This window comes from Colossoma macropomum, unplaced genomic scaffold (assembly GCF_904425465.1).
Source record: "Colossoma macropomum unplaced genomic scaffold, Colossoma_macropomum, whole genome shotgun sequence".
NCBI lineage: Eukaryota > Metazoa > Chordata > Actinopteri > Characiformes > Serrasalmidae > Colossoma > Colossoma macropomum.
In genome coordinates this window covers 24,776,376-24,802,096 of record NW_023494789.1, presented here as the reverse complement: position 1 = coordinate 24,802,096, position 25,721 = coordinate 24,776,376, and the positions used below count along the sequence as shown (strand labels likewise).

General features: G+C 37.7%; 1 protein-coding gene across 1 annotated transcript; it reads right to left on the bottom strand.

Moving 5' to 3' along the window:
• Nucleotides 1–762: 762 nt before the first annotated feature.
• Nucleotides 763–25,248, bottom strand: ghrhrb (growth hormone releasing hormone receptor b). The gene is made up of 12 exons (XM_036569657.1): nucleotides 25,215–25,248; nucleotides 24,737–24,844; nucleotides 14,932–15,023; nucleotides 11,701–11,798; nucleotides 11,366–11,498; nucleotides 8,274–8,427; nucleotides 7,256–7,316; nucleotides 6,936–7,005; nucleotides 5,695–5,786; nucleotides 5,433–5,562; nucleotides 4,730–4,771; nucleotides 763–4,628 (listed from the first exon to the last, which is right to left on the bottom strand). Exons 1-12 carry the CDS (start codon nucleotides 25,246–25,248, stop codon nucleotides 4,446–4,448), a joined length of 1,197 nt encoding a protein of 398 aa, XP_036425550.1. The 3' UTR covers nucleotides 763–4,445.
• Between the last annotated feature and the right edge of the window lie 473 nt (nucleotides 25,249–25,721).

Here is a 25,721-nt window from a genome sequence, read left to right as displayed (position 1 = left end):
AAATTCTTTGATTTACAAATAACTACAAGACCCCATTTGTCCCTCATAAAATAATGTTTTTAACAATCACAACAATCAGCAGAACTCAGAACAGAAAAGACTGCACCATCATATTTGGCACCTGTCCCTCTTTATGATGTTCTACATCTGTAGTGATACAGCCTCTGAGGTACACGATACCGCCATATATTTCACACATTCAAGGAGAAACACAAGGATCAGTTAGTTATGCATCACATTAAGGCAGGTTGGTGAATATAGCAAGTATTAAGCTCAACATCAACACTACAGTTATCAGAAACCAGAATTTAAGGTATTTATACACAAAGCAAACCGAACAAATGTTATGGCTGAATATACAGTATTGTGCAACAGTCAGAAATCAGCCTTCATTTATTTAATCTCCTGTCAAAACAGCCATTAAGTATGAGTTATTCATTTTTCAACATTAGGAAAAAAGCAGAACTAAGTATAATATAAAATTTTCAGTACTTACTGTGTTCAATATTTGCCTTTATTACAGCTTCCACTTTTTCTAAGAAATCTGCAGGAATATTTTTCCACACCTCCAAAGTTCAGTCACTGAAGCTGGTTACATTTTCTGCTTTTTACCATTTCAAATATATTCAGTGATGTTGAGGTCTGGCCTCTGGGGTGGACAGCCTGTTGTTCAGAGAACACCAGCAGTTTCTTTGTTAAATTAGCTTTTTTTTTGTCTATTTCCTTTTCTCAGTAACGGCTTCTTGACAGCTACACATCCTAGTGTTGAGTTGTCTTCTCACAGTGGAAGGATGGACAGAAACACCAGTAGATTTTTCAGATCTGAAGCAAGAGTGGAAATCTTGTATCTAATTTCCTTTGAAATATCTCCAAAAATAAATAACTTGTACTTGATGGCACCTTTAACTGGAAATAAAATGGAAATGAAGGATGATCTCTGATTTTTGTACAGCACTATATCTTAATATTAAACACAGTTGTCAGGTTATGTTCTGTTTTACTGGCTTTTATGCTTGAAGATGACTGAATTTCCTTTTGTCTTCCATTGATTTTGTGCATTACTCGTTCATTATAAGCTGAAAGCAAGTAACAATATTTAGTTACTCAAAACATTCAATTAAAACAAACAAGAAAAAAAATCTTGATATTATACGAACACCCAGAATTCATATTTACATACATATCTTGACTAGGTTCACTTCTAAAATGTGTCAACAAGAGTAAATAAAATGCTTTATACACAACATGGAAACAAACTGTTTACTTATATTGTTAATCACTAGTACCATAAACCATAGAGATTAGTAGTTAATAGCCCAAATAATAGACCAGTGCTAATTCACTCACTAATTCAGACATGGTAAAAATATAAACAGATCAACACATCTGTACTAATAGTTAAAACATAGCGTAATAATCTTATTTACAAATCCACGTATCAGTAATACATTTTGAAAGCAAAAAGCTTCATTCTATAAAACAAAAATCTTTACAGTCTAGTGCTCCAGATACGTACACTGCAAAGCATTCTTGAGTAAGACATTTTCAAAGCAGAATTATTCACTTTAAATTGACATGAAAATGCTTTTAATCTAATTTGTGGTTAAGCAGGTTAATATTCTTATCTCATAATCATATATAATAATTATATATAAACGTGTTACTAAATATGATAATAACTAAGTAAATCAATTTGTATTAAACCAAATGAATGTCCAAATGAATAAAAGTTGTTTGAAAACATCATTACTTAAGACGAGAAAACTTTGGAAGCCCTGTAGTGTATGTGTGCACACAGGGCCAGTGCACTGTGCAATATGCTGCATTTACTTACAGTTCACATAAGAGATTCACTTCAAAGTGAATGAGCTATTCAAACACAGAAATTATGAATGGCATTTATAATGATTTACATTTTAGTAAAGTATTTTACACTAAAAGTGAGCTCTTTATAAGGCAATTATGTAAAGTTGGCATGAGACTGAAGCCATAAGCACATTTCTGAACAAAACATCAGAAGGAAAGCTGTAATTTCACATACAGAACAATAAATATGTAAGTTGCGAAGTGCTGAAGATAAAAAGTTGAACATGGGCTAAAAGTACAGAATGTTACTTTACATTTCTGGGTATTTCTTGCTCACATGCTTTGTTATCTTGGAGTTTTAGCATGTGGTCAGTCCACTCATTTGAAGTGAGCATAAAAAAGTAAATTAAAGGATATGATAAGGATTTGTATGATATGATGAAGTTAAGGATTAAAGGTATGAATATTCACCAAAATTTGACCTTTGGCATGTTTCTTTGGAGTCGTGTGCACTGACTGTCAGAAAGAACTCTATAAAAACACAGGGCCTTATTTTTGTGCCAATGCAAGTGCAGTACAGTGGTACAGGTGCAACAGTATAGCACTTGCATATTGCTAAATTGGCTGGATCCAAGTACATCTATTAGCAGAATTTAGATCGCCTGCGACAATATGGCCAGATTGTCACAATAGGGGGTGCAGCATTCAAAATCCATTTTTCAAACATATTTCGGTCCAAAAACACCTACTCAAACCTACTCACATGGCAAACACACATGCAAAACAGCACTTTCCTAACTTCACATACAGACACAAAGAAACGTAACATTTCATACACATGACTGGTTTAGAAAATGGGTTGCAGAAATATTCCACCCGATTTCCCACAGGCTGACTAATTTTTGCCTAATCTGGTGATATTTCGTGTTCACTGTTACACATTTCTGAGGTTTCTGAGTAAAACAACACTTAAATAAACAATGCATTCAGACTTGAGGTAGACAAGGTTGACAACCTCTGCACTGTATCACCCCATTTAGATAGAAATCAGTAAATATAAACTAAATTGTGGCTTATAGAATATCTAACAAAGCTATAATCTGACTGGCTAAACCGCATTAAAAGCCACTACACTGTAAATTGTAACACTTGGAGTTTACTTTACTAAGTAAATTAACATTTATTTCAGTCAACAAATTTCTCTTCTGAAAACTTCATTTTTTTGAGTAAAATATCAATTTAATCTAAAATAGGTCAACTTTGTAGTACAACAGTGTATAAAATATGACATGATCGCACGTATCACCTGAATTTCATATTATGCACCAATCATTTAAACCACTGTACTGTTCATGGAATCTTTGATACTTTTTTTTTACAAACAACTATAGCCTATTGATATGATTTCATTTATTTCATATTTTTTTTTGTTCTTTATTAGTTACATTTTTTTGTCAGTTTTGTTAGCACTCTTTTCAGTTTTCTCCAGAGCTGACACATGAATACTCAGCAACAGAACGACACATGCTCACAGACGACAGAAGAGTAACATCAGCCTTATATATACTTAAAGTAACAACAGCCTTATATTTATTACTACATTTTTGCAGTGAAATCTAAAAGCTGATCAGTTTTTTTCTTTGTACGTAAAACTAATAGAATCTGTCTATTTTGCAATTAGGAATCACTGTGCTTAACTGACGGACTGGCTCTCGCTGCAGCATGCCTAACCACGCCTTTTGATAATGCCTTCGCTCCGTCTTTACAGCCTTGATGGTAGGTTAGAGCCACACCTTAGCGCCAGCTTTGTGATTTTACACCTTATTTTTGCATTTGCACTATGACCACGAAAATAAGGCCCTGGATTTAATAAGGAATGTTCAATAAAAAACAACATTCAAAACAGACCCAAAACACAGAGCACAGGAAAAGCATCTATTTAAACTCCGCTGAATAAGGAAATAAGACACTGGTGTATATCAAATCAGCAAAGAGCAAGTCAGCTGAGGATGGAAAAAAGTGACCAGAGGTCTAAAGAAAAGTGCAGAATCATAAAAGCTGAAAAATGTAAACGTCTCATCAGCATCAGCTCCTGTGGAACTGATCTTCTATGGAACTGGCTTAAGTACAGAAAAACTGCAGAAGTGTCATAAGAAACATGTTTGTCTATTTAATGTAAATAAGTTCACAGTCAGTGGGTGTGGCTTCATTTTGCACAACACAAACACAAAATCTATAGTGCTGAGCAGGTTTGTGCTTTCTCTTGTTTATGGTGCGAGACTTAATGTTCTGGCGTTTTAGTAACATCTTATAACCTGTAATAATCCCTAAGTAGTCTATTTTTCTAAGCCAACCAAACTATTAAAAAAGGCTTTAAAGCAGATCTTTTCTGCAAACCATTGTGGTCCACTGTTTCTCTGTGTATAAATGTTGAGTTAAACAGCTGTGACAATATTAGTTTATCAAACCCCTGACTGAGAATGCAACTTTAGTATGAATAACAGCATTAACAATACTAATACTATTGATATTGATAGTTACTCTCTTCTTTCAGTGTTGGTATCAAAACTAGTATATGGATCAGGAAGCAAGGAGAGGAAGAAAGAGAAAAGATGGGTGAGTCAGAGCATCTGCATGGTTCAGACTACTGAGATACTGTTCTGCAGTTCAGTGGAAGGCTGCTCCATTGGGCTGGATTTTTCCAGAACAGAAATCTGAGTGACAGTGCTGCTCTCTGTGAACAGTGTCCGCCTCTTCTTATTGTAGCTCAGGTAACCCTGCATCTGCCACTTCCACAGCCTCTTCTTCAGCTCCGCCTGCACCTGAAAACCACACACAAACACGCACGTACACATACAGTCTTGTAACACTGCCGCCTTTACATTTGCAGTACAGGCCTCAAAATCAGCAGTTCGTGGCTTACCTCTCCATTGAGAAAACAGTATAAAAGAGCCACAACAAAGCCCTAAAAGAAGGAAGAGAAAGCATTAAGAGTCCTGAAATCTTCAGTGGGCTTAGGCTTATTTCATACTAAGGCTTATTATTTCAATAGTCTATTAGACACATCTAATTTGCTGGTCCACCTTGTCAGACACAATAGCTCATCTGTTGCTGCACAGTCTGTGTTAGTCATCCTGTTGTCCTTCATCAGTGGTCAATTTCTAGGCACAGGACACTGTTGGCTGGATATTCCTGGTTGGTGGACTATCCTCAGTCCAGCATTGACACTGAGGTGTTTAAACTGGGTTTTAACTCCAGCAGCACTGCTGTGTCTGATCCACTTGTACCAGCACAACACACACTAACACACCACCACCATGTCAGTATCACTGCAGTGCTAAGAATGATCCACTTCCCAAATAACCCCTGCTCTGTGGGGGTCCTGGCCATTAGTGGCCAGTAGTGAATTAGTGATAAAGAGGGGCTAACAATGAGTGTAGATACACAGCAGTAACTAATAAAGTGGCCAGTGAGAGTATATTATAATGTGGGTTTAGTGCTTTTTCCTATAGCAGCAGTAACATTAGGTAATGTATCGTCCACCAGAATGCACTGTAAAACTGTTCAAGCTGCAACATGAAAGTGGTAATATTTTCTGTGGTCACTAGAGGGCAGTGAGGGTTAACCTGAAAAGAGCCCAGTCCGAGCTCAATGTAGAGTCGAGCGTCCTCCCCTGTGTTCTCTGGCAGGAAGGCAAACACCATGTAATGCATTCCAAACAGCGGGATCAGAAACAGAGTCGACTTAGCCAACCTCCTACACACACCACACACACACACCATCAGCACAGGGTCATAAATACACAATTAACGTGTACAGTTCACATATGAGCGAGAACCACATTTCAGAGTGCAGATTACAGGGAGTTCAACTGTTTTAAGCTCTTACGTGAAGTGGCTGGTGTCATTGCCTCCAACTCCAGGAGACTTCAGCTTCTGCACCAGTATTCTGATCACATTGATGAAGATGATGAAATTTACCTACACCAAAAAGATTAAAATAGGTCTTTGCAAAACTGTGAAAAGTTTACTGGATGTGCACATTAACTCTTAAGACAACACTGTCTTCTATGTCTTTATACACTGCCTGTCAAATGTTTGGGTACATGCTTCTTCTAAAATCTGAATTCATTTTTTTTTCACTGCTACGTATAATTAGTTAAGAAAAATATCTGTAAAGGTATTGTTGAATGCTACATATCACAGAAAAAAAAACATTTTTAGGTAAAGAGTTAATATGTTTATATGTGTAATATGCAAACAGTGTTAATCTTCCAAAACATGCTGTTCACTCTCCAGTGCATACAGTCTATAGCCGCAAAAAACTGTCTGTATAGAATTCAACATTTTTGTGACGTCATGGAAATGAGCAGTTTATTTTCACCTATTTGTGCGGAAGTTATGAGGACTGTTCCAGTCCTGACTGCTTACTGAAAGAGGACAGTCAATCAGAACAGAGAACGTTTACATCTATCTGTCTTATATCAGTAACAAAAACAGCCTGTTTAATTGTAAAGGATAGAGAGGTTGGAAAATGATCTTGTAGAAATCAGTCATTGTTTTTGGTACATAAAACCAAACAAATGTTAGAACTGGAGTAGAAGGTAAAAAAAAATAAAGTACAACAAAAACAAGACACAACAAGACGATAAAATTTGCAGTCTCTGGCATTATTGCTGGACATAGCCACTGTCACAGCTTCCCACCTCAGGCACCGCCCTGTCTCCCACCCTATTATTAGTCCTTCTACCTGTGTTTAGTTTGTTTCCCCTCCTTTCCCAGGTGTTTCTAGTCTTGACTTATGAATAAGTAACATTTTTGTTTCAGAGGTCCTTTGTCTGGTCTCGTATCATTTCCCTTGTGTTCGCATCCTGGTTAAGAGTAGAAGAGCAGCATACAGTATCCTCAATGTGCAGTATGCAGTATACAGTACACAGTCAGCTATCTCAGCTAACTCACACCTACATCCTGCCTCAAAACCTTCCCTCCGTGACACATGATATGTTTTCCACAACATGGTTAGTCTTTATCATGTTAAGCTCATGCTCATTTGTATTAAAAACAGTTCGAAAAGCTAGCTGTCCTCACTTTTCTGATGGGCAGTGTAGGTACAGTATGTACTGCACTTACCAGAAGAGATGCTGTAATTGGTCCTTTAATGATCCACCAAATGAAGGCTACCTCCGTATCGTCCCAGCACCTTCAATATTAATTAGGTAAAGCAACAATTTTGATTCCCTCAACAAATCTACTCACAGTACTGAGTCAGCATTCATTACTAAATCTCAGACTACGCACTTTCATATTGCTGACATCACTGTAAATATCACATCTGGCCTTGCACAAGCCGCTGGAAAAGCTCTGAGGATGAACTGGGATTTCCTTTACTCATACAAAAAATGCCTGCCTGTTTCAAGTGGTGAAGCGCTTAGACATCAAACTGGACTCACCCCCTGTTGTCATAGAAATTTCTGGCCAGAACCCAAATGGTCATTATTGTTGTTGGAAGACCTAGGACATGCAATAAACAGCTGAGCATCAGAAAAAAAGAACTTAACAATGTGTTCATGTTTTTTAGCATGCCAAACATTTGGTTCTCTTACAGGACAAGGGAGATTTAGTTAAAAAACCAGGTTTAAGTGTTATCAAAATGAAAAGAGGGTCTTCTTTATTATAGGAGAAGGCAAACACATTCTCAGCTTTTAATGCAAGTTAAGAAGGCTTATTCCAAGTGATTTTTGAGTTTGTCCTTTCATCATAAATATTTTACAAAATGTAAAGGACAGTTCTGCTCTCCTTTATAGCTGTGCTAAAATGATGCAGGAAAAATCAACACAATGGAGAATCTTCTTTTTTGGACAACAATTATATGTTTTTATATTGTATCATTACATTTGATTCTTGAAAAAAAGGAACTTGATTCTTTTGCACATGAAAATATATCTCTTATGTACTCCACATATTTCAGCAGCACTAATGAATACTGTTAATTTAAATGATAATTTCAGACTGCTGCTGCTACTCTTATCATGTTCCTGGACTTACAGATTTAATCACTGCTTTCTCTTTGCAATTAAAATAATAAGTTACATGTATATATATGCCAAAATATAATTCGAATATATTTTAAGATATTTTCAATATATTATTCTTTTATAGGGGTATTTAGCTGGCCACGCAGTCGTCTGTGTGTAATTGTTATATGTTAACTGTTATTGTGTAACTACTATAACTATTTTTACTGTTCTGTTAAGCTTACTAATCTAGAAGTGAGATAATAGGTTACCATACTTTTCATGATTGTACTTGATAAAGCTAAGACAAGCTTTTTTTAGGTTGTAGATTCTCTGCACGCTTCTGATGTACTTTGTATGCCTTTGCTCTCTGCTGAATGGATGTTTTGTAAGTCTCTCTGGAGCTTATGTGCAAAATGTAAATGTAAATGCAGAGTATTTCTAATGTGCTTACCCCAGCCTATAAGAATGTACCACCAAAAATACTTCTTTTGTGAGACAAATGTGAGAGCCAGCAGAGTTTGCAGGTACATTCCCTCCACCAGCAGCCAGAAGTAGTTAGCCAGGATGCTAAACTGGAAAAAGGCCACTGCTGCCTTACATGAAGCCTAGGAGAGAGAGAGAGAGAGAGAGAGAGAGAGTGAGAGAGAGAAAGGAAAGAGAGCCAGTGAAAGAGAGAGAAAGAGAGAGAGAGAGGGAGAGAGAGAGAGTGAAAGTGTGAAAGAACAGTAAAGAGAGTGAAAGAGAGAGGAAGAGAGAGAGAGAGAGAGAGAAAGAGCGTGAGAGAGGAGAGAGAGAGAGAGTGAAAGTGTGAAAGAACAGGAAAGAGAGAGAGTGAAAGAGAGAGAGAGAGAGAGGGAGAGGGAGAATAACAGGAAGGGAGAGAAAGAGAGGCTGCACAACAGTGTCAAACTTTGATTTATGATGGTGATTAGTGAGCGAGCCGCTTGTTTTCATGCAGAATGAACTGAAGTAGATGTTGCCAGTGTGTACACATCTTTTCATATCAAATTTCCTGCACAACTGTCAATCACATTGATGAGTCAAATGCCAAGACTGATCTGAGTCAACTGTTACACTAACAGAAGAGATAACTGAGATAACTGTACATATAGAATGTTTGCATTCAGTGCTTTCATGAGTCATTAGGTACTTTGTCCTTCACTGGTACAACTAATCAGTAGCACTGTAACTACGTTCACGGGGCGAAGCTGAAAAACAGCTTAAAAAACAAAGGCGGGAGAAGCTCGATCATGTTTGACCTGAAGTTTCAAGAAAAAGAAAGAAATTGTAAAAGAGTTCACTGCAGAACAATGATAAAAGTCATTAATATATTCATTTCAATCAAGCAAAAAAGTCTATTATGTGTCTGAAAGTGCCTGTTTTAATGAGATTGAGCTCAAACTGAAGGTTTCATTTTCTTGTCTTTCTAATTGTATTCAACCATTACAGTTACTGTTCCACTGCTTGAATGTAATTAAAAAGAAAAACTTAATCTTCAGTCAGAGTGTAACCCTGTTTGTTTATCTATAGGAAGGAGAGTGCAGCAGCACACCAGTGTAGTGGTTCTCTCTAACAGGTTCCACTTCTGACCATCATGAAGACATAACAGTAAGTGGCAGATTAACTGTTTGCTCTCATTATCCTTATTTTGGTATTAAAATGTGACTGTTGTGTTTTACTACATGGGCGCAGTGGCCCTTTAGTGCACATAATAAGAAGAAAGAGCCTCATTGCCTATGTATCCATAAGAGTTTCCTTCTCAAAGCACAAAATAGAGGAGATTATCTTAATGAAGCACCTACTCTGATTTACCAAGACTGGTAGTAAATACGGACCTTGCACTATTTAACTTTGAATAGCTTGTCTTATTTTTGGTGCTAACGACAGCTAAAGAGAGCTTTTAAAATATGTTTATTTATTTTCAATAATAAAAAAATTATGAACACTGCAATGTCACATTATTCTTAATTTGATAAACATTAACTAAAATGTTTTAAACTGTCATTTAATTATATATATATATATATATATATATATATATATATATATATATATTTTACTTATTTCTTTAATAATACTTTTTGTTCTGTGGGCTTCAGCTTCCACCTCTGGAGACACAAACACATCGTCTGATGATTAACTACATTACATTCCATAATGCAGTGATTCCTCAGTCCCAGAGCTTAAAGTGGGAACTCCACCGTTTTTTCAAAATTTCTGTATAATCGAATGGTTATGATTAAACAAGATCATCTTCATGCTCTGTTATAGAGAAGTCAGAATTGTGCACAATAGTAGTGATAGGAATCAGACATCTGAAGAGATTAATGCCTCTAAAAGCTCCCCACAGAGAGTTATTACATGAAATCATCACAAACACCCTTCCATAATGTCTGAGACACTGTTTTACAATAGTTCTGATGTAATGTTTTGACCTAAAAAGTATTTTTAAAAACCCTTTCATAGTGAAGAGGTACAGGTAAGGTGACGTACAGCAACATAGTCTCCAAAGAAAACGTATTTTTCAGATTTATCGCTATTTTACTACATCAACATTACATATGAAACTCAGAAGACACATGTAAGTTCACTGGTGGCTTTGAATAGTAAATAAAATGGCTATATCTGTGTTGCAAGCATCGTGACCTTTGGTTCCTATCACCACCCCTTTAAGAAATGTGAGTCGGTACATTTCACTGCAATGCACCACTTCACATCACATCACATCATTCTGAATAACTTTTTTTTTACATCTCAACAACTAATGTATGCAGAAAATCAGTGGAATTCCCCTTTTCCTGCTGAGCAGTGTTTTCCTGCTCTAATGCACCTGATTCAACTCATCAGCTGATTATCAAGCCTTTGATAGTTATTAAGCTCTTGAGAAAAATATCAAAGGCCATAAAAAAGGGCTAAAAGAGATTTCTCTTGAGGAAACCCAACAGGCTTCAACAGGTGTGCTCAAAGCTTACGCCTTTGTTTCTAAGTCTTTTACAGACAGTTCTGACATTTGCTTTCATCAGCTGGTTTGGAGCTCTGAGTATAAGGATCAACAAACTTCCGGTTACATACTGGCTACGTTCACTTTTCCCTAGTATTTAACAGTAAGTGTGCAGTAGGGATAAAACTATTATATTCATTAAAGCTATTAAAACTGTTACATTTATTGTACGGTATCATCTGAAGTCCACAGGGGAGAACTTCCCATTCAAAAGATGACTGTGTAATGAAAAAATTGCCTTATTTTGCTAGTTTGGACCATGTATTCAACATACAGTCTTAGTATGAGACGAGACTGTACAAGGGGACTGGAGAACGGGGAAGAGAACTTGTGCTGGAGTTCTGGGCAGCATCTGCTTTATGCTAGAAAGCCTGAAAAACAGAGGTCTAATGAATTATCAGCTAAAATTCAATGAACAATGAGGAAACAATGCTTTTTTGCTATTTCATTCTGTTGCCCTTTTTTCCTCTCTTTTTCTGCCATCAAACATAAACATAAAATAAATCCCACACAGATGTGTGATTCCAGTTTGTGAGACTTACGCTAGACATGAAGCAGTGGTCCTGGGTCTCATCGGTAAAGAGGACACCATCTTTAATGAAGACCGCACTAGCTCTCACGATGAAGGAGGAGAAGAGGTTGATGTGGATATAATTCCTTGTGCAGTGGAACTTCCTGTTTTCAATTAGTAAATATGAAATTATTCTTGCAGATCAATTCCATTATATTCTAACAGTGTATGGTAGCTTGGTGTAGTTAAGATGTGCTGAAAGTGTCAGTAATACTGTAGACGTTACTGCTGAATTTAATCATTTCTCCACACATGTTATGGATCAGACTATTTAGTCATTTTTAGTGGTGATGTTCTTTGCAGTACCTAAAGGCTGTGAAGACGAAGATAGCCGAAATGAGGGAGATGAGTGAGGTAGCGTAGCCTGCAGTGTACACCTGCTTGAAGGTGGAATAATATGTGGTCTGAAAAAAGAGTGAGAGAGCAAAGAGTGAGAAAAAGTTTGGGAGGATTCTCTCCAAATTCAACAGTCAGCTTGGGTTCACTCTTATGTGAAAGCTTCTTTTTAGCTTTTACTTTGGTCTTTGTTCATATTATCTCCGTTAGACAAATTCGTGTTCATATGAGAGAATTGCAACATAATCAGAACAGCACAGGTTAAAAATAATACATAATATCAGGCTAAAATACTGCAATTATTACATGTATGTGTTGTGTAAAGTGGATGTTAGCATATTCCTCACTGACTAACATATGAAGAGCTCTCCTTCTCACTGTTAAACCAAGTGGTAATACAAAACATTGTGATGCACGAGACGAGTTATATAAAGTGAAGAAGAGTGTTTTCCACACAGAAAAAAGAAAGACTTAAGGAGATAAAATGGGCCCTTTCAGTCATTTATGCTAATCTTAGCCTTGACCAGCAAGGTCAGTTGTGAGTATGAAAGTTTTTTTCCTACAGCAGAGCATATCCCCTCAAACATGAGCAGCAACGGACTCAAGTCATATTAACATTTACCCATTAATTCCACTGAATATTAAATAAATATTATAAAAGACATAAGAAATCTCACGCTGGAAAATCTTTAGCCCAGAAAACAGTTCTATATTTTTATAATTGTAACTAATAATTATAACTATATTATAATTATAATAATTATAATTGTAACTAATAATAATAATTTTATAATTGAAGCTTAAGTAGTTTAAATACAGTACTGTAAAACCACCAATTCATTTAATTTTCAGTCAAAATGGCCTTTAAGTACAAATTATTAATTTGTCAGTATTAGGAAAAAAAAATGAGAAAATGAATATAACAGGACATTACATAGAGGCCTCAGCAAATAAATGCCATTTTTTCAGTATTCAGTGTGTCTACCTTTTACCTTTTTAACAGCTTCCATTCTTTTTTGGGAAACTTGCTCTTAGTGTTTTGAATAAGTCTGCAGGGACATTATTCCGCACATTTAAAGTTCAGTGTTGCGTTTTCTGCTTCATCTGATCCAAGTAATCCCAAACACATCCAATGACGTTGAGGTCTGAACTCTAGAGTGGTCAGTCCACTGTTATAAGAACACCAGCAGCTTTGTTTGATTTTCTCCTTTTTTGTCTATTTTCTGTTTCTCTATAACAGCTTCTTGACAGCTACACATCCTTTCAAACTCACAGTGTTCAGTTGTCTTCTCACAATGGAAGAACGGACAGATACACGCTTCAGATGCTTCAGATCTGAAGCAAGAGTGTAGCTTAATTTTCTCCTCTCTCTCAAATATAAAAATAACTTTGGTGACAATTTTGGTGATCTCTCGGGATGTTAGGAGTCATTTTTTGAAGTCCAGTTTTGGAAAGTCCTTTTTTTTTACTTATTTTCCTTTGACTTTCACCTTTCTTATGAAAGTTGGATGATCTTCTTATATTTAAATTCTTCAGAAACATTTTCTTAAAACTATTTTTTTATTTATTTGTTTTTACTAAGTGTTATTGGAAATAAAATGAAAGTGTGGTCTCTGACTTTGGCACAGTACTGTGTAAAATTATAATATTATTTAATATCCATTTCTAGAAGTCTTCTTTTAAAAACATTTTCTGTAAGATATGTATGCGATGAAATCTTAAATGTAGATGTTTTAATTCAATATGCTATACAAAATATTATGCATCTATCATTCTTTTTTTGTTGTTATAGAAAGTATCACATGCACTCTATACTTTTTCTTTAAGAAGATTTTATAAACCAGGCCACCATCACCTGTAAAGATTCTCTAGGTGCATCTATTACCTTATAACTGCTCGCCTGAAAGAGGGAGAGGTGAAACTCATTATTAAAAACAGCTTAAGCAGGGAAAATTAAATCTACCATGCAGGAGAGACTCCACTGTGTTCTTGTCTGACAAGGCAGCCACGTTAATTAGTTTGTTCGCATTAGGGACATGCTCCACTCTTAGCCTTGGTCTGCTTTGCTATTATGCATGTGTGTGAGTGTTGGTGTGTGTTTGTGCATGCATATGCGCGTGTGCATGAGTGCGCACACTTGTATAAGTGTGTGTGTGCATGGAGGATTAATATATTATCACTCTCTTAATGCAAGACAGTGTCTCTAAATCTCTCATTAGCATCTGATTGAATATTCAGGCATTTTGCCATAAAGTGGTTGAGACAGCAAAGTAGGGAGAGAGAAAAGAGAGAAGAGTGTAAAGAAGAGAAAGGTGGGGTGGTGGTGGGCTTAAGAAATACTGCTTTGTCTATGTTATCTCTCTCCCTGTCCCTCGCTCTCTTTTTTCTCTCGCTGTGTCCATTTCTGTCTGCATTTCATTTAAATTATTTGCAGCTGCCCTGCAGTGCAGTCGTGCATTCACACTCTGTCTTTATCACACTCGCGTTGCTCTGAGGTGAATACACAAACTGAAAGCGGGCGAGTGGGCGATATGGACTCTGCGCTATCTTCACTTTTCCCCATAACTAACAGGTCATGCAAGGTTTCACCAGTACTGAGAGTAATTAAGTGAGAGAGAGAGAGATTTCCAGGAAAGGAAAGAGGTAAAAGTAAAATTTAGGAAAAAGGCAGCGAGACAGGAGGGTAAAACTAAGGTAGAGACGTGTAATCCTGAGAATAGTACTTCTACACAAATTGAAAGATGCAGTAAGTAGATCTAAGGGGTGATTTCAACGCCATAAGGGACAAGATGCATTTTGTGTCCCTGTGCAAGATATTCTGTGCATAATAGATTCCTCGACAATAAGAAATGCAAGATCATACTTTTTTGGACTTTTTTACAGGTTTACCTATATCTATCTATATCCATATCTATATATTGAGCTTTCTAGTCAAATACCTCATTTATGATTAATGATTAAACCATTAAAGAGTCAGAGCACACCTGTATTTTTTAGAATGGTCACTTTTATGCAAATACCCTTTTCTTTGCCTAGATGATTTGGCAAAGAATGACTAATAAATTAAGCCTAAACTGCAATGGAAAAGAAGTATCACCATTAAAATTTCACTTTGTCTAGGATTAGGATTAATTTGGGGCTGAATAACTGTGCTTAAATGTGTTAACGACAGCAATAAAATGGTAAGAAATGGTTTTTTACCTCGGGATCCACTTCAACAAATTCACATGCATCTTCATAGGACGGGTAAATGTCACTCCAGCCGTTTTTAGTACAGTTCCGGTAAATATAACCTGAGAAAAAGCACAAGTGAAATAAGTGTAAATACAATTGTATGCAACATTTTCAACACTATAGGTCAAATTACATGTTTTGTTGATTTTCAACAGGGAAATAAGTCATATACATAAGTGAAATGCAGGAAAAAAAGTTAAAGAAAACTAAAATTAGTCTTTTTTTGTTTTGCAAATAAATGTGCCATAACTTTTGCAGAGGCCACATTTTATGTTGTTTTCGATTATGTTAAAGATGCACCATGTAAGCTTTACTGATTAAAACTGAAACAAATAACATTACTGAGTCAGGACAAAAAAAAAAATTCTTTCTTTCATTAATTCATCATTCTTTCACCTTCTTAAACTGCTTGAACCAGCCAGGGTTGAAATAGCAATAATGAAAGCAGAGAATCCCTGACAGCCCTGCCCCCTGCAAGCTCCTCCAGCTCATTCTGGGGGATTCCGAGCTGCTCCCAGGCCAACTTGGAGATATAATCCCTCCAGCGGGTCCTAGGACAACCTTGGGGTCTCGTCCCACTCAGCCGTGCCTGGTAAACCCCCAACAGGAGGCAGCCAGCGGGGATCTGAATCATACGCCCCAATCATCTCAACTGGCTCCTCTCAATGTGGGATGTCTCAGCCTATCAAGTAGAGTGTAGACCGCCACCCTGCGAAGAAAGCTCATTTCCACTGCTTGTACCCACAGTCTCATTCTTTGGGTCATTACCCAAAGTTCACAAGTATAGGTGAAGGTTGGGATATAGACCGACCGGTAAACAGAGAGCTTTGCCTTATGGCTCAACTCCTTCTTTACCATTACTGATGGTAAAACACACTTCTTCAGCTTGACGGCCTCCCTCACCGCCTGTGTCCAGCGGTTCTTGGGTTGCCGCCCTGACAAGCACCAACAAGCTTTTGGCCACACCTACACCTGGCGGCTTCCACAATGTAGGTTTTGAACAGGGTCCATTTGGACTACATGCCCTCTACCCTAAGTTCTTCTGGAGGTGGAAGTTGAAATCATTCTGAACAGGGGCCTCTGCCAGTTGTTCCCACCACACCTTCACTGTTTGCTAGGGTCTACCAGGACTGACTGCCAATCTTCCCTGCCAGCTGATCTAACTCACCAACAGATGGTGATCGGTTAACAGCTCAGCACCTCTCTTCACCCGAGTCTCCAGAACATATGGTCCTAAGTCAGATGAAACAACAACAAAGTAAATCACTGATCTTTGACTCAAGGAGCTCTGGACCCAAATACACTTAAGAACATGCATGTGTTCGAACTTGGTGTTCATTATAGACAATCCATCCCTAGCACAGAAGTCCGAAAACAATTCACCATCCAGGTTTAGATCGGGGAGGCTGTTCTTCCCAATCACGCTCCTCCAGGTTTCCCGGTCATTGCCAACATGAGCGTTGAAATCACCTAGCAAGAACATGGAGTCTCTAGGTGGGGCCCTTTCCAGAACCCCACCAACTTGCTCCAAGAAGGCCGAATACTCTGAACCCTTTCTGGATCTGGGCCATGTTGTGGTAGAAGGGCTTGTGTCGTCTAGGGATCTTCAGAGCCAAGTCTGGAGCAGTATGCTCCTGGTAGGGTCTCCCAAGGTGAACAGGTATGGAGTAAAGGCCCACACTAACTCAATCCAAAATCCCCTATGATCAGGGGACACAATATATTGTGTATTCTGCCCAGGAGCGAGTTACCGGGACCTACCCCTGGAGCCAGGTTTGGGAGTAGTGCTCCTTGGCAAGCGCCTGGCTGCCGGCCCTGGCCATTTAAGGGGTTAACATGGCTTAAAATTCCCCCATAAAAATTCCAATTAAGTAACATTGCACTAAACAGCAATCAATTAACTGACATTGGCTTCCATGAAAGATGAAATGAGAGACCCTCAGAAGACACAGGAGCATGTGTTAGCAATAAAGTTTTACAATTTAATACACTGTGTCGAATGTTCATTTTTCTGAGTTTTGATACTGTATTCAAATTTTTACAGCCTTCAATCTTGCAGCCTTCTAACTGTGCAGCCTCAAGAAACCACACCAACTTCAGCTGCGAGGTGAACAAGGACACTTGCTCTCTAATAACAACCTGCTGTGATCATGGCTACTTTCTCTGTGGAGCACTCCACTGCGAATAAGATTAGCGTTTTATTGATATGATTATGGTTACTGCTGTTGTTATTGTTCTTGTTATGTAGATATGAGCATGGGTGCATTCTGTGGCAGCCTCCCAGAGCGGCAAGCACTGTTTCTGGCATTATCCTCAGGATTAAAGGCCTCTGCTGACAAGCCCACAATAATAAGAGCTTTTCTCTATCTTCAGTCAGGACAACAAAGAGCAGTGCAGAGTGGATATCAGGAATTAGGGAAAGAAATGACAATAAAGGTTTAATAATGAAGGTGATACTGAACTCAAGAAAGGTGGATGGGGGAAGAAAGAGTAGATTCTTCTGTTTTTTATCCATCTGTGACAGATAAAACACGTAGAGAGAAAGAGGGGGATAAAAAGATAGACAGAAAAAAGCAAGTGACAGAAGCAATACAGAGAGGCAGAAAGGAAAGCAGTCATGTTGCATTGGGTTTGGGCTCAGATGAAGTGTTCTGACAGCTATAAATATGCAACAGTGATAGAGTTTCACAGCTTAAAAGACTTACTGATTCAGCTCAAACAAAGCATTTCAACCTAAAAAGAGTAAGGACTTTACTAAAGTGATGATTTCATTATCCATACACAGTACCCCTCATACTGTAATAGCACTCTGTTGTGGGTACATGATTGTTGAGTTACTCAGTATCCATTCATTCATTTTCCTGCAGCTGTTGTGCTTCAGTTTTTCATGTATGAAATAGACTCATGTATAAAGAATACTCCGGTAGTATACTGGTGCCAGTAGTCAACACCTAGACTTCAGATATTCGGAACTTCAGAGAATAAAATTAGGTCAGACATATATAAATGTACGTGAACGAAACAGCATAGAAAGCACTGCTGTCAGACACAGAATTGTTTATAACAGGAATGGTGCAGTCCATAAATGCTTGGACAATGACTTTTTTTATATTTTAGCTCTGTAATCCAGTGTTTTATTCATGAGTTAGGAATAAAACACTGACTATTAGGTTAACCCTTAGAGGTGCTGTTTGTTTGTAATATATGTTTGGTGGATTTGGAGACCTCTCTGGTGGAAATATGTATAATACCTCCACGCAACATGCAAACATTTTCTCATGTTGGATTAAAATGTAGTACTTTCATCAGAATTTCTGCTTTTTTCAATGAAACAAATAAGACAATTTTAAGAAATAAAATCTCAGAATAGTCAATCAAGGCATATTACAAGGCACAATAAGTAAGTGGACAACTGGCTGCTGATCTGATTCTTAGCCAGCAGTAAATAATTACTAATTGATGGACTCTCAACATAGATAACAAAAGATACAGGCTTCTAAATTCTAGATGTAGCATATGCATCTGGAGACTGTTGCTTGTGTCTCAAAACAATAAGACCAAATAAGTCATAACAAATCAATCATAATTGAGAACCATAGCCAAAAAATATGTGCATCAGTATCTACTGTTTTGTGCACTGTTAAGAAGCATGAATGCCGGAGTTTAGCAGTAGAAAATAAACTGGCAGACCACAGAAGTCCACAGTTACGGATGACAGAAGAATCTTTTGAGTCATTAAGAAAATCTGTTGAACAGATAAGAACAGGATCGTAGAATGTAGGACAATAATGTCCAAGGATGTAGGACATTTCAAAAACCCACCAGCACTGAGCTGGCAAACCAGTGTAACCACTGAGCCTGTAACCAATGTAATAAGAAGCATGTAGACTTGCAGGACAAAATCTTAGGGATGGATGAGCTGATGAAACTGGTCATGATTCCAAGCTAACTACCTCATGTAACATGGTAGCCTGCTTATGTTTCTGCTAGATGAATTCTGCAGTGAATAGCAACATCTTAACTGCTTAGAGCCAATGAAATGGCTCAAATTCGGTTGCTTTACTTTGCAGTAGGAAAGTAATTTCCTACATGTCTACTTTGGAAGGGAGAGTTTCATCACCCAAAATGGACGGCTCTTGAGCTCCACTGAACCCCACTCAACATTTTACTTACTGAAGGCAAAAAACACTTCAAGCAACTGGGAACACAAAATGACTTCATTATCACCAAGGAAGATATCTGGTGATGGGTGATATCTATGGTCATGAGCTTTTTAAAGTGTCCTACACTTTTACACATTTAATTTATAGAAATGCTAATTATCCGATGTTTCTCTGAAATGGGCGGGCGGCAATGCATAAAAATGCACTGTAAAAAGTTTTTTTTTACAGGGTGGCCATGAGTCCAGGATGGTTCATTAAGGCTTACAGTCTACATTTTAACTTCATACTCATTGTTTCTATCCAGTTTCAACGTGCTGAAATACAGAATTAAAATGAAAAAGGACTCACAATAATATTGAAATAATATCAGTATCAGCAGATAAAGGCTGAAAAAAGAGCATTTAGACAGATGTTTAGATTTGACTGATAATAAACATACAGTATGTTTGGGTGATACTGTGTTACTGTGCTGAAATGACTGCATTTTATTCATTTTGCTGCATTTATAGCCCTACTGATGTAGACTCAGTTCAATTTTTATGTATGATAAGACAGGTTAATAAAAATACTGGCATCAGCATCTGCATCAGCCTACAACTCTCACGTCAGTGTCCTGTATGCAGAATATAAACAACAAAAATACATCACTGTCCAGTTACTCAAACTGTGTACAAGACTGTGTACTTACTTGTTCACAGTAATAGAATAACTTAACTGTGCTAACTGTGTATCCTTTATTGTCTTAAGGACAAACAGGTAATCTCTCTCCCACTCTCTCTTTGTGTTTGTCTCCCTTTAACTGCAGGAGATGGAGAAACACTCATAAAAGCACTGACCATTACTGAGAAGCAGCTGCTTTCAATCTGATTAAAAAATAAACTGAGCACTGAGGGTGGACAGTGTATTGGAACAGTCAGATGTCTTACTGTCTTATCCTGCCGTGCTCACAGGATAAAGCCCAGAGAGGGACAGTGGGCCAGTCACACTGACCACCTGCAACCCACACAAACACACTTATAACCCCATTTTAACCCTGCCCTAGCAAATGGATCCATATGTCAAGCTTCTCATGATGACAGTGATGTATATTAAGGCATCAGTCTAAGTATAAGGAAATTACTGGTCATCATCTGACAGCTAAGGAAAAACATGGCAGGTCTGGAGAGATCATATACATCCAGGCAAATGGTAAACAAAAGGTACGCAGAGTCTTGAGAGTAAAGTAGCCAAAGACTGAATTCATGTAAACTATGAGAGTAAAGTCAAATCAACACTGAATTAGTGTCCCCCGTATTAATATTCTCCATATGGGGATGCAAAACTACAAAAACTGTGAATCAAATACAGGTTTTTAGATGCCCTAAAAATATTTGTGAAATCAGACATACTGGCATTAACTGCAATGATTTCCACTATTCAGTTAAAAAAAAACACACTCCATGAAATACCTTCAAGATCATGAGGAAAGGAATGAACAAGAATTCTTTTGAAATTCATGTCCAGTGAGGTTTCGACAGTTCTAAACGCGCATTCTCTGCATTATCACATACCAGACTCAGCTCGCTCCAATCAGAATTACTTTTTCCTTCGCTGCTTGTATATACAATAATACTGATTAAAATAAAAATGAAAACAATGCTAACTTTCATACATTAAAGATGGTCTCATATACAATTGGCAAAGTGATGAAATGAACAGTCATTAATTTAATAACTTTAATAATAAGTTTAGTCAGTTTTTAAACTGAGAATTGCAGCATTTGGGTTTGTGAATAAAAGAGAGAGAGAGGAAGCTAGAGACACATTTACTGTTAGACTTTCTTGGTATTATGACTGTTTTCTGGCCTGACTGTTTTTTGGCACCCCTCTTGTCACTGGAATCTTCTATCCTTCTAGTTAGGGAGCATAACTGTACCATAATCCATTGCAGTTATATTTTTTAAGTTGTAATGACTCCACACACCATGTCTGCAGTGCAGATTATTTTTATTTTATTCTCCTGTTTTAAAACATTTGATTATGAAAAGGTACAAATACATATTTTTTGAAAATTTTTTACAGTACACAGTTGGACCTTAAGAACACCGTTCTAGGGCTCCCGAGTAGCACAACCGTCTAAGCATTGGCCCTATTATCAGGTTGCGAGTTCGAATCAGGTTAGAGCAAGTGACTGTCACATAAAGGGCCTTGAGGCAGAATGCAGGTGTGATTTAACACTTTATAAAACAAAGCAAAACAAACACTACAACAACAAAAAGACAAGACAAAGGCAAACTGAAATATGATGGGTACACATACCAAAGACAAGACTAGAAACATCTGGAGAGGAAGTGTTAGAAACTTAGAGAGAAACTTAACACAGGTGGAAGGACTCATGAGTAGAAGGAATAGGGAGGAGACTACAACTGGAGCCACGACTGTGACAGAAACAATCACAAAAGTAAGAAAAAACTCCCCTGAGCTGCATCTAAAACCATTTACAACACTGTGTGTTTAAATTTATTTATCCTCCAAGAAAATTACTTGATTGTTTTAATTATGCTTTCAGGCTGTTGGGCAATTTTGCCCCCCCTTTACTTCTTTTACTTCTGTATCCTAGAAATATGCAAAAAACACAGTATATGAAATACAACTTTGACTCAAATTACACTGTTGTCTATAGACTTATAAGTAACGTGATGTTTTTGTTATCCACACGCTTATTACCACAAACACTTACTACACTGCTTATGAAAGCCTGAGAAAAAGTCAGAAGGCAGAAAAAGTGATAATTCCAGTGCCAACTATTCCTGAAAGGGTTTAAAGAGCACAACACTGCAGTAACAGAGATTATTTTTTTTATGGATTGTGTTCATTTTTCTCTAAATGTCTACTAGATTTGTGTGTGTATGTTGCATTTCACAGCTATGATACCATTCAGTCTTTTTCAGGTATGCAGCAGTGTAAGACATGCGAAGTGGGTGGTTTAATGTCAGCTTGCCAATGGCAGTTTTTTCTCACCCGCTGTTGCTAGAATTAGCATAGCGTGGCATGTATTGCTCAGGTCTCTCTCCCTGAAGCGATCGTAGGGGGGAAGAAAAGCTGGCTGAGCGCTTGCGCTTGCCTTGCGTGGTAGAGGTCTAAGGTGATGGCCTAGGGGAGCAGAGGACTGATCGCTAGCTGTGAATCAGCCGCGCTAACAAGCATCACTACAGCACTAACCTCCCCCTGCACCTAGTGCTCTGCCTTCCTTCCTGACCCCTTTGATTTTTCATTATTTTATTATTTCCTTGGCATGGTGGTTGGAAGGACAGTTTTTTCACTGTATTATAACATTGGACTCATTTATTCAGCTTGGCTGTTCATCAGGGGAAATTAAATCACTTGCTGGCTGTTAATGGTGTTGCACACATGCTTATTTTCACAGTAAGATCCCCTAGCTGCCTTAGCACACTTTTGACCTTTTTATGCTAATTACACTTTAAAGCTAGCTGCTGTCAATCATAAAGAATGATGGCTGCCAACATGCTGTTTGTGTAAAAAGCTGTAAAACACAAACAAATAAGATTTGCAATGTGCACTGCCTGCAGCTACTGCCTGCATTACAGGGTTGCTCCGCCATACTGGCAGGGTTTGTTTTTTATTTACATAATGCATACGCACACATACTATAAGAGCCACGTCTTTCATTCACAGACTTTTTTCCAAGCTTTTCCTACCTTTTGAGTAATTTAGAATTGTCAAGTCACTTGAAGCCCATCTGCAGTTTACAAATGACAGATTTAACTCAGTTAAGCTACTGACATATTTTACTCAGTTACTGGCATATTTCTCTCAGTTTTTGGCATATTTTAGCAGATTTTGGCAGATTTCACTCAGTTAATTGCATATTTCACTGTAGGCAGCATTTTAGCCCGCACTGCTAGCCAAGACAGTTATATTAATACTGAACTGTACTGTATTAAACCTCACAAAATTCATATTAGATCACATAAGGCTTGAAGTTTACACTGAACGTCAGTCATTTTAAAATCTTTAAGATAAACAAAGGCTAATCGTCTGTTACTTCATATAATGAACCAGCTTAGTCAAATCATAACTTACTTCACTTCGTACCTTTAGCTGAAAAGAGTTGTGAAGAGTTAAATGACACCAAACGTGGTAAATTCCCTAAATGATGTTGAAAGTTTTTTTCCATTAAATCTGTATAAAATGAACAGTAGCTTTATGTTTAATGGTACTACAATGCTTCCTATATGCTGTTTAACTAGAGCTGTGCTAGTACTCAGCAGAGTAGTTGAATGAACCTCCTATCTGCTTTCCTTGATTTTGCTTTGCTCTGATCTTTGATCTGGTAGTCATGTAGATTCAAATGCTAGTCAGCTCTGCCAATGCATTTTGTGAGTCCACTTGCTACAGATCAAGTAAAATGAAGAACAACAGGTAGGAAAGAAAGATTCAACTATACATAACGAGCCTGGACCGACTAACCCTGCCATAATGGCGCCCATAAGGCATTAGGTCATGACATCACATTCCCAGGCCCTATACAGACCACTCAGGTTACCTTGCTCAGTACTAAACCATATTAAAGCATGGCTATAATTATTATACAACTCATGTAAACACATATGCACGTCATCCTTTCGCAACCAGAAGCAGCACTTCTGGCTCCAGTGTGCGTATCTAGTAGAGTGTTTGCAGAACACTCTAGAGCCTGTGTGTTCTGGGCTTGGCACATTTATAGCCCTGAATTGGTTTGTCAGGGAGATGTTGTAAATGTTTCTTGAGATGTCCAACTGTAAGGACTGGGAGTAAGAACATGATGTAAACTAAACAGTGCTCTCTTATCTCTGGCAGATGTTTAAAACGGCTGTAGTGTTTGACAAACACACTGGGAGAACTCGGAGAAGCCATAATAACGTGATTGCCTTAGCAGCTATAAAAAAGTATGTATGATTTCCATTGTTTGAAAAATAACTAGGCAAAAGCTTAATTTCAGATGTGCATGAAAGCACAATAAGAGGTACACTAGCATTCAAATAATTTGGAATCACTTGTCATATCAATAACTGTTGTTATTTTTGATTCAATAATAACTTACACAGTGTAGACTGATACAGTATAAACTAGACATTAAATGTATTTTACAATGCTTAATTTAATATTTCAAGTTTTGCTGCGAAAAGGAAGAATTTATTAAATGATACATAATATAATCTAATTATCTATTTCCTATAATTCCAAGATTAGTTAATATTATACAGATTTCTCAGTTGTTATGTACTCATGCACAGCACTTTCTTACAAATTTGTTATACCTAAGTAGCAGAGTACTCGTAAAAGTATAATTTTGTATATCGTCAATGGCAGAAGAAATCCTTGTGTTTCCAAAAGGGAAAAAACATCCTTAACTTTGAACGGAAGTTAATAGAGAAAGTATTTATTCCAATTAATTTGGGAACGTTTCTATTAGTCCATGCATCATGAAAATTTGGACCAATATAAAGTGCAGCTCGTAATTTCAAATTATGTCAAAAAATGAAAATGGAGATGCGAGGTTTTGCTTTAGGTGAGCTGGTGTAAAATAACCCTAACTAAATAAATATGAAAGAACAAATAACTGATTACCATGATTGTTGGCGAAGAGCTGGGACACATTAGAGCAGGAGACGTTAACCACCTGCCCCACTTCAGCTCTGCCCCAGCAACGAATGTCGTCCCAATCTGTCCGGCATCCTGAGAGAGAGAGAGAGAGAGAGAGCAAGAGAGAGAGAGAGAAGAATGTAAATAAATACCATAACTCTTAAGATATGAATTTTAGTATACTGATGTTTCGATTTATTTAATAGTAGTAGGTTCAGAGAAACTGCTTCAAAGGGGACCTATTACGTTTTCCCTGTCCTTTAGTGTGATATGTAGCTCTTTTTGTGCATGTAAACAGTCTGCAAAGTTATAAAGCCCAAAGGGGGTAACTCTCTCCCACCGAAACCACTTTTCTCAGCTGCCTGAAACACCTCTTAGGAAGTTCAGCCCTTTTCTTTGTTACAATGTGACGTGAGCTTGTAACACAGTCCTTACTGCCAGCCTATCGGCAAGCTTAGCACACCTTCACGGAAGGGCTTGTTCAGTTTTGCTGTCATGTGGAGAAGAGGCTGACCTGAGGATTGGGCTCTGACTCAAACTGATACGGCAGATTCTAAGCCATTGGAAAAATAGCTACACTGGTGTTTACCCGCTCAGGAGAAAAGGGTCTGTCTGTTACGTTCGCAAACAATCCACTTTTTTTCAAAGGCTCTTTGGTAAGAACGAAGGGAGTCGAGTCATAATTGAGAGCCACTCTTTTAATCGTTGTGCCCAAATTTGCCCAAAATCCACTCCATTCCTCCCGTGAAGAGCAGGAACCAGCCAGTCACAGAGACAAACAATATTGCGTTAGAGTTTTTAAAGGCAGAACGAGCAGGATTTGTCAGTTGCTGTTTAAACACATCATTCAAAGTTGGCCAAGAGAGAGACAGAGCAGCAGTGGTCCAGTGAGCTACAGACTGAATGAAGAGAGGGAGCGGCGTTAGCGAGAACAAGGCAGTGAATCAGAGAAATAAAACTTTATTTTCTG